The 16,581-nt window shown below is 39.9% G+C and overlaps 1 protein-coding gene across 1 annotated transcript in view; it reads right to left on the minus strand.

Moving 5' to 3' along the window:
- Positions 1 to 5,408: 5,408 nt before the first annotated feature.
- Positions 5,409 to 16,581, minus strand: part of LOC116040698 (kelch domain-containing protein 8B) — a 173,465-nt gene continuing 162,292 nt past the window's right edge. The window contains exon 6 of the mRNA XM_031286261.2: positions 5,409 to 7,032. Coding sequence (XP_031142121.1) covers positions 6,836 to 7,032 — 197 coding nt within the window. The 3' untranslated portion in view covers positions 5,409 to 6,835. The remainder of the gene's footprint in view (positions 7,033 to 16,581) is intronic.

Consider the following 16,581-nt stretch of genomic DNA (forward strand, 5'->3'; position numbering starts at 1 on the left):
GAACACATTTACATATGCTTGTGCATCATCTGCTCATGGCCTGCTAAAAAGTACAGCATGTAATTAGCTGCTACCTGCATTGAAGCATCCTGCTCTTTTGTTCTGCGTTTCTAAACCTGCTGTCATCAGAAGCAGTAGAGGGATTTCACTCCAAAGAGTAAACAGCCTGACACGTATGTCACATCCGGAGCCAGATAAACACATTTACGAGGCATACTTTCTATTGAAAGAGACATTTGAGATATATGAGGCATCTTCTCTAGGAGTGAGAGAGAAAAGCTAAAAAAATAAAAAATAAATAAAAAAACAGACAACCAAAAGAGAGAGCAAGCTCTGGCAAAGTCCCAGAATTCCTCAGGGACTGCAGTGTGGCATGTAAACTGTATCAAAGAGAAGGATAAACCAAAAGACTGCAGAGGAGACATTGTATATCCTCCAGACAGCTCACACAATAATAGATGGTGAGTGTGGCTTTGTGTCAAGAATTTACACAAACACACACATATGCACCCACACAAAAGCATAATAACAATCCAAATGCAGTCAATATCACACAAATGCAAATAAAGCACTGCGTCACATATGATATTGTGTTTTCAGCTTGTGTCGAGTAAGTGAAAAACCAAACAATGAATGCAGCCTATAAGCTGCACTCATATACATTTTTTAACAATATGTGAAATGACTATGTGAAATGTAAAAGGTCATCTTTCAAATCATTGTTTTGGTTTACAGCCCACAACTTTACTATTTTGGTTCAGTCTCTCAGCTCTCATTAACCTTGTTTCCAGTCATAGTGGATAGCTATGTTTTAGCTAGAAAGCTCTAATAAACACACTTTATACTACCTACTTAGCAGACAGTCAGCTGTTGAACATAGTGGAGTTTTAGCAGCTAAAGAGCCAGATATTTCCTTTAGAAGTTGGTGGAGACCAAAAACAGAGCTAAAAGTGAGTGAATATTAGACTTACATTCATCAGGTGGACAGAAACAACTCCAAATAAAAGCTACTCCTGGTCTGCTGAATTGGTAATTCAGTTGAATGTGCTGTTTGCTAACAACTTCGTCATATCCACTTAAGGTGATAATGTGTTCATGTTCTGTTTACAGAAGACTGTCCTGCCCGAAAAAAAAAAAACGCTCCAATAGGTCGTTTGTGCAAGCAGCAATTACGACTCATATTAATGTTTATAGTGGCAGCGCCCTCTAGTGGCCTCCCATAACAATTACAGGTGCAAAGCAGGAAGTAAGGTAATGTATATGAGCACCAAATTCGGCTTAAGGAGGGAGGCCGGATTTGGTGGATGGCTTTTTGCGAGAGAACAGAAGAAGAGATCAACGAAATTGCAGAGTATGAGGTTAACATCGAACGCGACGATAAGTGGCTCAATTTCGAAGGTCACCCGTGCCTATTCAAGCCTGAATACACAGACGAGGAGCTACAACTAATGGAGTAGAATCTGAGAGCTAGCAGCAGAGAGTAGAAGCACCTATTTGTACTACTGTAGAAGTTTGGTACCATTCCGGGCATTATTAGTGGGATAATTTACGATACACAGTTGGTTCCATTAGCGCCTGCACTAAGCCATTCAGCTGAAAGCACTAACTAGCCCAATGTTTGACCAAAGGAAAAAAGCTTCTGGGGGGAGTGTTTGGCTCGAGGTGATGGTGCAAAGGACCTTAGGGTGAAATTACTCCGAACCATCCCTTTAAGATCCAGTGTGGCAAGATCAGCCCTATTGCCAAGCCTCCCCATTGGATCTTCCAGGTATCACCCTGTGGCCATATTAAAGAGGCATATGTAAAATACCACAAACAGCACACAGGGCCAATTATTACTTTTTGCATAAAAACTCTTTAGGTGTATGCGCTGCATGACCAAGTGAATGAAAAATGGCCATATTGCCAGACCTTATCCACTTTTCATCCAAAAAAAAAGAAACACACAATTTTACACACACACACACACACACACACACACACACAACACACACACACACACACACACACACGTAGGTAATCAGTGTTGGATGGAGTAGAAGCCACAGTCCCCAACCAGCAGAGCTGTTTAGAGACTAAATGATCTCCGTGTTGTCTCCAAGCTTTTGTGAGTGTTGCCAGAGAACTGTGCGAGTGAGTGACTGCATTCTTACACTGAGGTTTAACAGGTCTGTGCTTGGCTCTGCGTCCAAGTGTGTGTGTGTGTGTGTGTGTGTGTGTGTGTGTGTGTGTGTGTGCACATGCACATATCTCAGTGGCTTATACCTAACACACTCAGTTAGATGCACACAATGCAACACCAGAAATAACCAACTGTCAACTGGTATTTATTTGAGCTCCAGCAGCTTCAGTGCTCTCTCACAGCAAAATATGTCTGACTCTGTTAGTAAGGTCTGCCACGGTGCAGACCAGAAACATATATGAAGTGGGGCAATACAAGGAAAATGATGCGCGTGTGTTTTTAGTGTGTGTGTGTGTGTGTGTGTGTGTTTGTGTGAGAAATAATGCTTATTGCATATTAGGGGTCAGAGATAGCTTCCTCTTCCTGTACTGTTCCTTATTTGTGCCTCTAACTGATCAAACTAACTTATGTTTTTCTCTCTCCTCTCGTATGTATGAATGCATACAAGTCTTTTTTTAAATAAGTTTCCTTTTTTGGGGTGACATAATGGTTTGTTTGTCATGCACCTGCAACATGTATTCAGTTATTTAAAATAGTGTGTATGTAGCAGATGAATGTCATCTCCAAATGATGCACCATGCAATAAGGCTGCAGTCATGTATCTCAGCTTTTTGTGTGTGTTTGAGTAGTAAAATAGACCATTAGCTGTTAAATTGTCCAGTCATATCTGTCGATCCAATCTGGCTTTAATTTTTCAGTTTCTTTCCTACTGCAAGTCTCACGGTCATTTATCATTTTGAAGCACATCCTACCTTTAATCATCCAGTCATCAAATAAACTCTGGTAATTTAAAATAAACTTGACATTTTATCGTGGCAAATATAATTACCTGTATTCTACAGGCAAGAGCAGTTAAGCTTGTAGATCAATCGCCTAATAATGCTAATTTTGGTAAAAGTAAAGTAAAAGTAAAACTGGGACCAAACCAACAGAGCCACGATTAACACAGAGGAGTGTTACAGTATTCTGAATGGAGGAGCTGATGGCTGTCTATACTTGAAAATGCGACCAGTATGGCAGAATAAGAAAGACCAACAGAGGCAGCTTGCCACACAGTAACACACTGCACTAAGTCATTCCTTCGTTTCATGCCCGACCTCGTCTGCTGTCCACAAGTCACTGAATCTGTCACAAAACATTCTGCACTGCCGCTAACCTCCATCATCTTTTATCCCTAACTCTTTTACACAAAACCTCACCTCAGCCCAAACAAAACGTCAATCTTTTGAGTATCAGCTGCTCACACTATAGGACTGAAAGGTGTCTCTAAAAGGTTTGTAGTAGCTGTTGTCAACTTACAGTAGATTCACAGCAGTTACAATAGATTCCAATGGGCACCCAGAGTCATGGCAAAAACATGTGTCCATAGAAACCTCTCAAAGCACTCCCAGCATAATTCTTTTCCATTTATCTGTGCAGTGCTCATTCAAAATATGCCTGTTCGGAATGGGCCATATGCTTGGTCACTGGTTCTGCTGCTTCCCCGAGAACCATTTATCAAAAAAAAAACTTCACTCTACTCGACACTGCGCTTCCTTGTGTCCTAAGCAACACACTTGCCATGATATAGATGTGTACCTTAGCAATGCTAGAGTATACATGTAATTAGCTCAAAGCTAGCTATTTGGGACCAGGCTATTTCTGGGAACAGGAAGCGTTGATTCTTAAAGTTACATTGCTTATGCTTGAAATGTTTAAGTTTGCTACAATGTAACATCTCCGGTCTCTCTTTCGTCATCTGTTCTTGAATGTACTGTACAAGCGACGGAGCGCAAGCTGTACCCAGCATATCGTTTTGCGGTGTAACAGTTAATAGGGGTCCATTCTCAATACACTACAGTGTGTAAATAACGCACTACTCATAAATATGTCCAATAGATCTCAAGAGCTCACACTAGACACTGCACTTCCTTGTGTCCTCAGCAATACACCTGCCAAGTGTGAAGTCGATCGGATAAACGGTTGTTGAGAAAATCAAAGGACAGACAGACAGATCACTCCTTTTAAGGTTTTCGTTAATGTCAGGCAGTAGCACAGTCCGTAAGGACTTGGCTTGGAGACAGTCTCTCTGCATTTGATGCATGTGTGTGAAATAATAAAATGAAAAAAGGAATTTCCCCATGGGGACAAAATAAAAGTATATTATTATACTATGTGTAGTTGTCACATAGTGTTTTGGCTAACAGGCTAACAGTGGGCAGTAGTTACTTAGTAATGTGTTACAGTAATGTGTTACTTTTCCAGTAACAATGAGTGTAAGACTCGATGGTGTTTTTTGCCTCCAACGGCGCCTTCCAGGCAGCTAACCCTAACCTTAACCCTAAACACAACCATTGCCGCGTTGCCTGGGAGGAGACGATGGGGGCAAAAAACACCAAAGACCGACTGTAAGGGATTACAATTTACTAATCCCAGTTACACTTTGTTTCTTTGACAATTTGGCCAGTAGTTGACATCAGTCTCATGCCTTCAGTGGAAAGAGCACTGTGTTATGTGTTAGCCTGGCACAAGAGCTGGACGTGTTGTAAGGCAGCCAAAAGATGTGAAAAGTGTCTTCCACTAACTCCAAATTGTCTTAATTTACAAGCTGTGTGTTCATTGCTGGCTAGCTAACGTTAGCCACTGGTGAACCCACATTCAGGAATCACCTGGGTTTTGTTCATTGGAGAATGGAGAGTGTGTGACAGCAGTGTCACCCTAATAACAGGACTTAAACCAGCTGTAAATACCTCCAAACTGTCAACACGATCTCACGGCAGTTTGTGAAATGGTCACGTAATTTTGAATCTATTGATCTGTGTACACGGACATGTTTATCTCGTTTTTGTGGTGGTCAGAACATAATGTCGGGCGTGAAATGAACACAATCGCCAAAAATTCCATGATGGGCCCACGGAGGTCGGGTTTAGGAAAAGAAGAACGGGGAAAGGAAACGTGACACGCGGGACACGATCCGCGGTCTCTGGGGGACGCGGGACAACAACGGGACGGTTGGGTTTAGGAAAAGAAGAATGGGGAAAGGAAACGGGGAAAGGAAATGTGACACGTGGGACACGATCCCCGGTCTCCGGGGTGAAAGTCCTGTGTTGTTTGACCCATCCACCACCCCAACCAACTTCCCTACGCGGATTTTCGGCATTTCATAATACTTGCTACCATAGTCGTGCTGTGATCACGAAAGATGCCTCCCACTGAAATTCATTAGTTTAAAAAACGTGCTGACCACCACGAAAAAAACCGAGATAAACGTATCTGTGTACACGAATCAATAGATTAAATTACGTGACCATTTCATGAACTGACGACATATGTTTTTATTTCTACACCTACACGTTAAATACAGTTGATGTGACATGCGGGTGTGGAGGCTTTGGAGTTGTTTAAAGGCACCTTTGACGGAGCTGGGATGGGTAACTTAATGCAACCAATTACTTTTGCTGTTGAATAATTAGTTAAGTAGTATAATACAAAAATATTCAAAGAATAATATATAATCTGTATTGACTAGATTTTTCCACTAACTGACTGACTTCAAAATGTTGCCCAGGTATCATCCCTTTGAGATGCTCTTCCCATTTTATCCATCATTTGACTGACATTAATTTGATGTAAATACAGTAATACAATGTATTACTATCAATCATAAAAATCAAGGGGAATATACTGTGTCAGGAGGCTGATTTCAGGTTATTAATCTGTCTGGATGCTTCAGTGCAGCAGGTATGAGGAACTCTGCATTCACTCCACGAGCAACTACATCCTTGTGTGAAGGACCGTTTCAGCCTTGGTAATTTGCTCGGGATTGATTGCTGTGGCGCTAATGTTAAAGCAGGGGTGGATAGATGTGTAGCAAAACGAGGTGCCGACCACAGTCAGCTTTTCTACAACAACAAAGAAAGGAAACACAGTGACTGTGGTCAACGTCAACCAATGCTACACTGGTTGTAGAAAATAGATGGGCTTCTGACTAGCAGTTGCTTGAAGTGTGAATGCATGTCAAGGGCCACTGTTGTTGACACTGTGGTAGCGGTTGCTAGCTGCAGCGCTAACTTTCACACATATACAACACAGCAACAAAAACAGAAGAACCACAACAGACATACACATTCCCAGAACGACACTGTCTGAAACTGTTTCTAAGGTCATAGAAAAGTGTCCGAGCTTGCTGACGCAGCAGCAGGGAAAGCGACGCAGCCGCAAAGAAGAGATACAGATATGGCCCTATCTTCCTTTGATATCCAGAAAAGTACCCTGCTTTTATTCTGAAAAATACTCAACAGTTCAAAGGCGTGTTGTTTCTTCAGACACCGACTTTGTGTGTGTCTGTTTTTTGCTCATTCTTTTCTTTCTCTCTGATTTCCCCAGTGTAGTAAAACTGTCAGTGTTCTGTCCTCGCTTTAATCTTGTATTCGTCCAGCTCTGTCACAAACTGTCTCTGCAGTTGAAAATGCTTGTTGAATGTCAAAAATAGTTTCTTACATCCCAGTGTACAATAGGAATCCATCAGTTGGACATAAAGGTAGAAAAGTATCTAAATGCGATCTGTGGATCCAATTCATGTGTTTTCGTCTGTGTTTATGCGCACACACATGAATAAAATATCAATGCCGGTTTGCACTCCTGTGTGTGTGTGTGTTAGCGTATGTGCATGTGTCACACTGTTTCCGGTAAGCAGAGGGCTTCCACAGCATGACTGGGTCCCTGGGCGACTCCGCCGATGACAAAGAGCATGCTGGTTGTCTGCAGGAGGGCAGAGGAGCAGCGTGCAGTGGGCATGGGCGCCACATACTCCCAGCGACGCTTCACAGGGTTGTAGCTCTCCACTGTGCCCAACGGCAATGGTTCATTACCTGCAAAATGAAAGTAACATGTAAGGATGACAGCAATTATATTGCAAATGCAGCATAAAGGCCTTTACACACACGTACTGTATACAGCCTCTGTGTTGTATTATAATCCTTAAGTATAGGCGCAATGTGATTGGTGATGCCTTTATTCGTGTTGCAAAAGCTCAGAAAAAAACAATGTTGCTTTATCGCTGCTTAATATTCACGTTCTGTGTGAAAGTAAGTAAGTAATTTATTTGATATAGCACCTTTCACAGACAGTCACAAAGTGCTTCACACAAAAAACATTTGATTAAAATACAATAGAATCCAAAACAGAAAAAACTAAAAAAAACAGCAATAACAAATGCAATTCCAATAAGGATTAAAAGAATAAAACCCAAAATTACAAACATTAGACAAAAGCCAGTTGAAACAAGTATGTTTTCAGTTGCTTTCTAAAAGCGTCAACCGAGACTGCAGAACGTAAGTTAACAGGAAGGGCGTGAGACCACCAGTAGTCCCTGGTTAGAAGATCTGAGAGACCTGTTAGTGATGTACGGATGGAGCAGGTCAGAGATATAAACAGGCGCCTGTCCATGCAATGCTTTATATGTAAGAACTAGAACCTAAATTGTATCCTAAACTTTATTGGAAGCCAATGTAACATGGATAACACAGGAGTGATGTGTGACATCCTGGTGGACCTGGTCAACAGCCTAGCAGCAGAATTCTGCACTAGTTGCAGATGTTCCTGGGATGACTTGCTAAGACAAGTGAAAATGGAGTTGCAGTAATCAAGCCGTGATGAAACAAAAACCATGAATGATCATCTCAAGTTCACCTTGCGAAACCACGGTCCTAAGTTTAGCAATGTTTCTCAGTTGAAAGAAACATGTACGGGTCAGTGACCTGATATGTTGGTCAAGAAACATATTCTGATCAAATATAACACCAAGGTTTCTAAGATTGGACTGTACCACTGAAGAAAGGGACCCCAAAAGATTAACAACTTTGGAGGCTGTAGTATCCGGAGCAACAATAAGGACTTCGGTCTTTTCTTCATTAAGCTGCAAGAAATTGTTTTCAGTACTAATGACAAAAACAACAGTTTGAAAACATATATTGACGTTCAAATTTATCACACAAAAAGACCACCCCCAGTGTGTAAAGTCCTTTAGCCAGGTCTTTATTTCAGTTTGAAAAACTATTTAAAACATACCAATATTCAAGGCTTGAATAGTACTGTCTGAACTCGATAAAGCCAATTTCAGCGAGCGGATTTTTGACTTGACTTCATTTTTAGATCTGAATTCAGCCCATTATCTTTGAATATAGATAGAATAGAATGTTTCGTTTTTGAAATTGCATAACTTGATATTGGCTACTGGAATTTTGAAAGAGGGGAAATATATATATATATATATATATATATATATATATATATATATATATATATATAATTAAGACCACATAAATTCATGAATTCAAGTAATTCAGTGCTATGAAGTCATTGTCTTTCAAACATTCAAGAGTTGTTAGGTATTTAGTTGCTCGTAAGATTTAAATCTTTATGGCCATTATTTGCTTCCATAGTGGTCACACACACACACACACACACACACACACACACACACACACACACACACACACACACACACACACACACACACACACACACACACACACACACACACACACACACAGGTTTGTGGCACTATCTTTGTGGGGATCCGCCATTGACATAATGCATTCCCTAGCCCCTTACCCTAACCTTAACCATCACAATTAAATGCCTAACCTTAACCCTTACCCTCACCCTAACCATAACCTAATTCTAACCCTAATCCTAAAACCAAGTCTTAACCCTCAAACAGCCCTTTAAACTTGTGGGGTCCAGCATTTTGGTCCCACAAAGCTGTCAGGACCCCACAAGTATACTGGACTCCAGGCTTTTGGACCCCACGAATATAGTTAAACAAGCCTACACACACACACACACACACACACACACACACACACACACAAAATCAAAGATAACACCTCCTACAGCAATGTGATGGAGAATCACCATGACTCCATCTCCCCTGTTGTCATAAACACACTAAAATAGTCTCAGAGTATCAATACAATAATCACTCTTTTCCTAAAAGAGCTTTTCTCTGCAGCTATAGAGAAGGTGGAGTGAATTTTGGAGTGAATATTGGAGTGACATTTGATGGAAAGAATCATGTCTCCGAATGAATGCTCATGTTGCTTTGTGTCTGCTGGATGTGTAAATAAGCAACTGATTGCTGACATGTTAGTCACAACTTTAAAAGGTGATAATACCGGTGTTGTGTTTACAGCTTGATGCGCTGCCCCCACATGATCAAAAAAATGTATATAGATATATAAAATACAGTCGGAGATAAACAAATAAATGAATAGATTGTGTTGCCATGTTTAAAAAGATTTAACACTCAAAATGTTATGATAGTGTATCAGCTTTATAGCTATTATATTCTTTTCTTTTTTCTATACTTTCCATAGTCTTCTGTCATTGAAACAGGACTTTTGAGTTTCCTTATTTGGAATTTCTTTCTTTGACTGATTATTATATAATCATTGTATCATTATCAACGCTAAACTAAACACTAGGGCTGTACCCGACTCCGATTTGGCTGTTTAATACGAATGCTTGACTATTCATTCTGTGGCATAAGCCTGTTTTATTTGCGACTGTTTGTGCATGCGCAGCATGGTAAACGTTGCTTGAGATGGCTTGACGCCATGTAACTGACTCAGTGTTACTATAAACACATCACATGTTCCTTTTTTCAATAAAGAATATCAAGCAACTCTTTATTGAACTGCCAGATTTTTGAACATGTACTCACCCTGGGTGAAAGTGAGGAGCGCTCACTCTGCAGCTACCTCTGGGGCCCAAAATGTTTAATTTATATGCAAATGTTGCAGGATATTAATTTAATGTACGTTATTGGATTAAATATGTGCTCCAGGAAGGGCTGACAACATATTTACAATGATTTAGAACTACACAGCCAGAAGGCCTATTTAAGGATGTAACTTAAAAATGTAGGACATTTTAAGTCTCACCAAGGATTCCTCTCCTTTCTCAGGTCTGCTGTGCTTCTTTTTATCTCCCGCTTTCACCTCAGGTGCAATGCTCACTGTCATTATACATCAGCCAGCACTAAGTTGTTGCCGTTTCCATGGAGACCCACATCATAGCGAGTCCCCAAATTATATGTACTGTTGAGTGTATGATGTGTGTGTGTGTGTGTGTGTGTGTGTGTGTGTGTGTGTGTGTGTGTGTGTGTGTTTGTGTGTGTGTGTGTGTGTGTGTGTGTGTGTGTGTGTATGTGTGTGTGTGTGTGTGCGTGTGTGTGTCTCTAAGGAAGACTATTATGATCATTTGTTCAAAGAACAAAGTGACGGCGCCGGGTCGGCCTTTTCAAAGCAATCTGGGTCTGCTCAGGCCTCGGCTCCATTATCATTTTTTATGGAGACACACATACGTACCCAAACCTGTGACCACACACACACACACACACACACACACACACACACAGTGCTGCTCTTGGTGCTCAAAGGCTTCCTGCCGTTGCTTTGATTCACGGCCCACAAACGTCATGTCAATTCACCCGCCGCTCCTCTCCTCTCCTCCTCTGTTCTCTCTCCTCCTGACCTCCATTCCTCTCCTTTTTACTTCCATTATTTTTTGCTGGTGCCTCTTCTTGCCTATTTCTATTCTAACTTTATTATTTCCTGTCTTTCCTTTTTCAACTCCTCATCTTTCTCTCCTTCTAGTCCTTTCTTAGAAACAATTTTTCCTATCGCTCTTAACCATCTGTCCTCCTTGCTCTGTTCGCCCCAACTATTCTTTCTCCTGTCCTCTCCACTCTCCTGATCTCATTTTGGCTTCACTTTTTCTTCTTTGATGCTGCTCGTCTCAAACTGTCTTCCTTTCTTCTGCTTCTGTCACCCCTCCGACTCTCAACCTCCATTGTATTGTTCTTAGTCTCTCCTGCACTTTTCCTCTTCTCACCTCCTTGCTGTTCGCACATACACAATACGTACGCTACAGCGCATACAGTACAGCGATTTGACCCGTTTGTTTGTTTAGAGTTGGTAGTGCATGGTTCACTGTGGTGCTTCATGCTGTAACATTTAGCTTTAACACGCTAGCATCTCATCATTCCATGATGATCAGTTCGTTCAAGGAGTTATTTTATTGATAAATTGTTGTAATTCACTTTGTTATTTTAGATGCTATTACTAGGGCTGGGTACTGAATTCAATACTTTTTAGGCTCCGACCGAATTGCCTCTAAAGTATCGAGTATCAAGAATTGCCTCGTCATTCAATCAAAACCACATCACAGACACACACAGGAAAAACTCTGTTACGCACAGAGACGGGGCTCACGTAGTAGGAGCTGAAAAATAAATAAGAAGATTTGTGCCCTAATGTATAATGTTGCAATTTCTTTTTGTTTTATGAAATTGGTAATGAAAAAATAACCGTTTAGGAACCAGTATTGAAGTCACAGTATTGATAAGGAATATAAACGATACCCAGCCCTGGCTATCACTGCCTCACCATCTTCTACTTCGGTTACGGATTAGGTTTTTTACCATGTTGCAAGATGAGGAGCTTAGAAATAAGCCATTGTTGTTAAATTCCAAGATACTGACATCAAAACTGACCTTTACTGCTAAGATTTAAGATTGATTTTTGGCTGATTTTTCTTCTTGAGGGGAACTGTTACTTTCATTCAATCACCAAGGAGGTTATTTTTTCGGTTCGGTTTGTTTGTCAGATTACAAACATCTACTGGCCCGATTTACATTAAACTTGGTGGAAGGGTATAGCATGGACCAAAAGAAGAAACCGTAACATTCTGGAGCAGATCCGATTCACATGGCCGATACACTTATTATTTTTCACTATTGTTAACATTGCGAGATCGGACATTGCCTTGGCGGAGGTTTGCACTCTCCCAGTGCTCTCTAGTTTACTATGTGCTACGGTATCCTCATTTTATACTTTTTGAAATTATGCTACTCACCTTCTGTCACATGTTACAGTGGGGTCTCAGAGTCAAAGATTTATTAGAGGCCTGTTTGTATCAATGAGAAGGTAAAGGTGGGAACAACAGACCTTCAGATAATTGAAAGCTAGAAGACTAGACACCACACACAAGCATTTTCCGCCAATATAGAACGATTTTTCATTATCTCTTTAACACATGGACAACAGGTAGTTGATTAGAGTCACAAGGCTGGGCAACCTCCAAAATACCAAAAAAAATTAAATTTCATGTGTTCCTATAATAAAAACAAGACAGAGTCTGACCTGTCTAGGCTCTGATGATGATAACCTGATAATGAGGGCCTACAGGTTGATGCTTGAATTTCAATTCAATTTATTTATAGTATCAAATCATAACAAGAGTTATCTCAAAACATTTTACAGATAGAGTAGGGCTAGACAACACTATCATTTACAAAGACACAATAATTCCACCAAGAGCAAGCATTTAGTGCTATTTGTTTTCAAGATAGTTCTCTATTTGTTTGGTTTGTTATTGTTTTTATTTTTTTTTAAAATGTGGTTGCTTTTTGTTAGTTAGTTCTGTATGCAGATATTGTTGTATTTTATTTTATTTATTTTGGACCACAGGAAGACTAGCTGGTCGTCTAGGCGTCATAATTAAATACAAATACAAAAGTAGTGCAACAGTGGCGTGGAAAAACTCCCTTTTAGGCAGAAACCTTGAGTATGAATGAAGGTGCGACTTTTTAAATGCTAAATGAATAGCAGCAAGTGCGGTGAGCAGCACGCAGACTTGTTCACCGACAATGACCGGTAATTTAAACAATGCACTAGATTTAAATTTCAGTTAAAAAAAAGCACACCCGATGAGTACAGCTGTAGACTCCAGTTAGTTGCCTGAACAACTGTAGCTTAGCGTGATTAATCACTGTGAAAACAACAGGCAGGAACTTGATCAGAAAACAAATGATAAAAGATCCTGAAACACTACACTTGATTTTTTTTTTTTTTTTTCCCCGCCCAAACCAGCTGGAACAAACTGCAACTGACTTGGTCCAACTTGGTCTGATCTGTCCAGATGCCTTCATCATATTTATAATTGGCAATGCAAACATAATCTGTGTTCCTGCCTCAAATTGACCAAGTGATTAACCCTTGTGTTGTCTTCGGGTCAAATCTGACCCCTTTTCAAAGTTTCTTTATCGGAAATATGTGCCACTCAAAATAATAAAATGGTTTGAAAACAGTATCCTGACTAAACATTGACATATACCATAATCCATCAACATATATTCATCTGATCTTCACTATAGTGAAAATAATTCATAATTTCTGCTTATTTTACTCCCCGAAATGAGGTATAATTGTATGTACAGTAAATTAAGTTTATTGACCCTTAATTCAAAAAAATAAGTGTAAAATTAGTGGTAATGAGTAGGAATGAAGTTGGCTAGAAGGTGCAAAATAGAATTGGGTGATCATTTTTACTTTATGCTTCATAAAAAGGCAAAACAGACCGGGTTCATTTTGCTGGGAGGACAACAAGTGCATGGTCGACGGGAAGTCAACACAAGGTTTAATCGGCCAAAAACATCATCTGTTGCAGTCTGTGTTTTTTGCATCTGCAGCTCCAATATCAATTTCATCCTCCACTGTTTCCATCCCTATTCTTCAGCGTTACCCTTTCGGAAGCTCACAAGTGTTTATAATCTGTCTTTTCTGTTCATCTCTCTCTGACCTCCTGCTTCCGTTTTTCAGACAGCGAGACAATAACAGCACTTTAGGTCTAAAGGAAGCCACAGCAAGCCTGCAGTACAGTTTGTGGTATGATGTGTGCTGTACATAGCATCATTACAGTCCCTCTTTTACATTATATTTTAGTAATTCACAGGACTCATCCTTGACCTTCTTTCTTGCTTCTTCCAGTTCTTTTGTAAATATGCGTGTAATATAACAATGCAATATGCTAAGTGGCACTGGAATCCTCAATTCAGTGTAAATTATTTGACAAAAAAATTATAATGATAGCTCAATCAATTGCATTTCATATCGTCATGGTTTTTTGGTCTCTTTATCGAAATGTCAATTCAATGACATTTTTAATCAGCATAGAAATGGACATTGAGATGCTTAGTTGAAACAAATAATACTTTATCTATAGAGAAAATAATAAGAGGTATAATATTTATCCTTGTCGGACACCGTTTTCAACAATCTTATGATTTTAACCAGTTGGGAGTAGAATCACCAAACCAATGGAAAGCAGCTCACACACAATGTTATGATCAACAGTATCAGAAGCCTTGGAAGATCAACAAAAAGTGCAGAAAACTTCTGCTTTTTCATCAAGTGAGTTAATCTATATACAGTATAATAGGAACATATATACAACTTATGCAAACACTATTTTAATCCTTCATCCTTAACCTGAACTTAATAAGTGTACACACACATACAGTATAACTGCATTATAGATGCATTTTGGTCTTTGTGGATGTATTTTCTTCTTTTATTTCCCAAGTCAAGGCAGAGGGTTGGAAATGTGCTATAAACCAGCTATGACTCACACACCCAAAATATCCCCATAGATTAGATGGTGAGCCAGACTCACAGCTGACACTCGCACAGAGAAAGAGAAAAATATACTATATCTAACTCTGTTCCTCTCACTCTCCCTCACGCTGTCATCTGCACACATATATACACACACACACACACACACACACACACACACACACACATACACACACACACACACACACACACTCTTCCATTCTTGTATCTCATTCAACCATCTCTTTTTCTCTCTCTCTGTTGTCGCCTCCTGAATTTCTAACTGTCTCTCTCAGCAGGACAATATTGGCATTTTCCTCTCTTTTCGCATGCACACGCACAAGCACACGTACACGCACACACACACGCACACGCACACGCACATGTCCCTACACATTAGTGTCTGTCACTTTGAGCTGTGGACAAAGAACAAAACTGCTCAAGTGTATTAAGCCTACATGGGAATGTGTTAAACAATCTTAGGACTGAGGTGTCAATCAATAAATGGAGAACTATTATGCTTTTCCTTATTTTCTGTAATCCGCGTGAGCAAAAACCTCAGATTTCAGACCATTCTGAGACAGGGATGTTATCGATTAACTGTTTAACAGTTCACTGACAATAGGAATTTTGGATAATTAATACTATAATAACTATAATTATTATAATTATAATATAATAATACTAATAATACTATACTATAAAACTATAATACTACTAACTTAATACTATCGGTTAAACAGTTAAAAATAATATTACTACAACACAATAAAAACATTACGTTTTTGGCATTGTAAAAAAATACAAAAAAATAAACAATTGTAAAATATACAAAATCTACAATATAATTCTTAACTGCAAGTTAACTTGCTAATGCTATCTTTGCACTAGCAATTTGCATTTTTTATTCTTTTGTGGCTCTACTAGACGGCGCTCACAGCAGAGAGCTACGTCACACATGCCACTATATCGGTAAGGACTGGCGGGTTAAATTGGCCGTCCTACACAGTGTATGCCAGGCAGACACACAGCTGACAAGTAATCCTGGATATGTTGACCAATCACAGCAGACTGGCCTTTTACGGGAGGGGAGGCTTAAAGAGACAGTGTGTGTGTGTGTGTGTGTGTGTGTGTGTGTGTGTGTCTATATATATATATATATATATATATATATATACGCTTTCTTATTCACTTGAATGGGAAAGCGTGTCCAAACCTTTGACTGGTACTGTATATATATATATATATATATATATATATGAGTGTAATCTTGCTGATGCATGCAGGTGCACAGAAAAGGGAGTCAATCTCTGCTTAACAAGCATGTAATTGAGGATAAAAGCTGACCTGTGATTAATTTGTAGCATTGCTCAGTCACTATATTTACTTTAACAAATGCAGCTCAGTCAAGGAGAAAATGGAAAGTTAATGGAAAATTAATTTGGTTGTGTGTGTAAGCATGTGTATGATGTGCGTGGTGTTTGTGATGAATCAGAGTTGGTATTTAGTTTGCTGTTAGCAGTGAAGTCGGCACAAACAACTTCACTGTCTGTAAGTGGTGGGGTCTTTTATTATCAAATTAAGCCAACTGTAAGTATACGGGGAATATCTGAACATATTTTAAGTTACCTAGTAATAGTAATTCGGGCATCTGGTAAGGATGCCCCCTGGGCGCCTCCCTAGGGAGGTGTTCCAGGCACGTCCAGCTGGGAGGAGGCCTCGGGGAAGACCCAGGACTAGGTGGAGAGATTATATCTCCAACCTGGCCTGGGAACGCCTCGGGATCCCCCAGTCGGAGCTGGTTAATGTGGCTCGGGAAAGGGAAGTTTGGGGTCCCCTGCTGGAGCTGCTACCCCCGCGACCCGTTACCGGATAAGCGGAAGAAGATGGATGGATAGTAATAGTAATAGTAGTATTACTATGGTAATTCTTCAGAAACAACCATATTTTTTTTTACCA

This window comes from Sander lucioperca, chromosome 12 (genome assembly GCF_008315115.2).
Source record: "Sander lucioperca isolate FBNREF2018 chromosome 12, SLUC_FBN_1.2, whole genome shotgun sequence".
NCBI classification, from domain to species: domain Eukaryota; kingdom Metazoa; phylum Chordata; class Actinopteri; order Perciformes; family Percidae; genus Sander; species Sander lucioperca.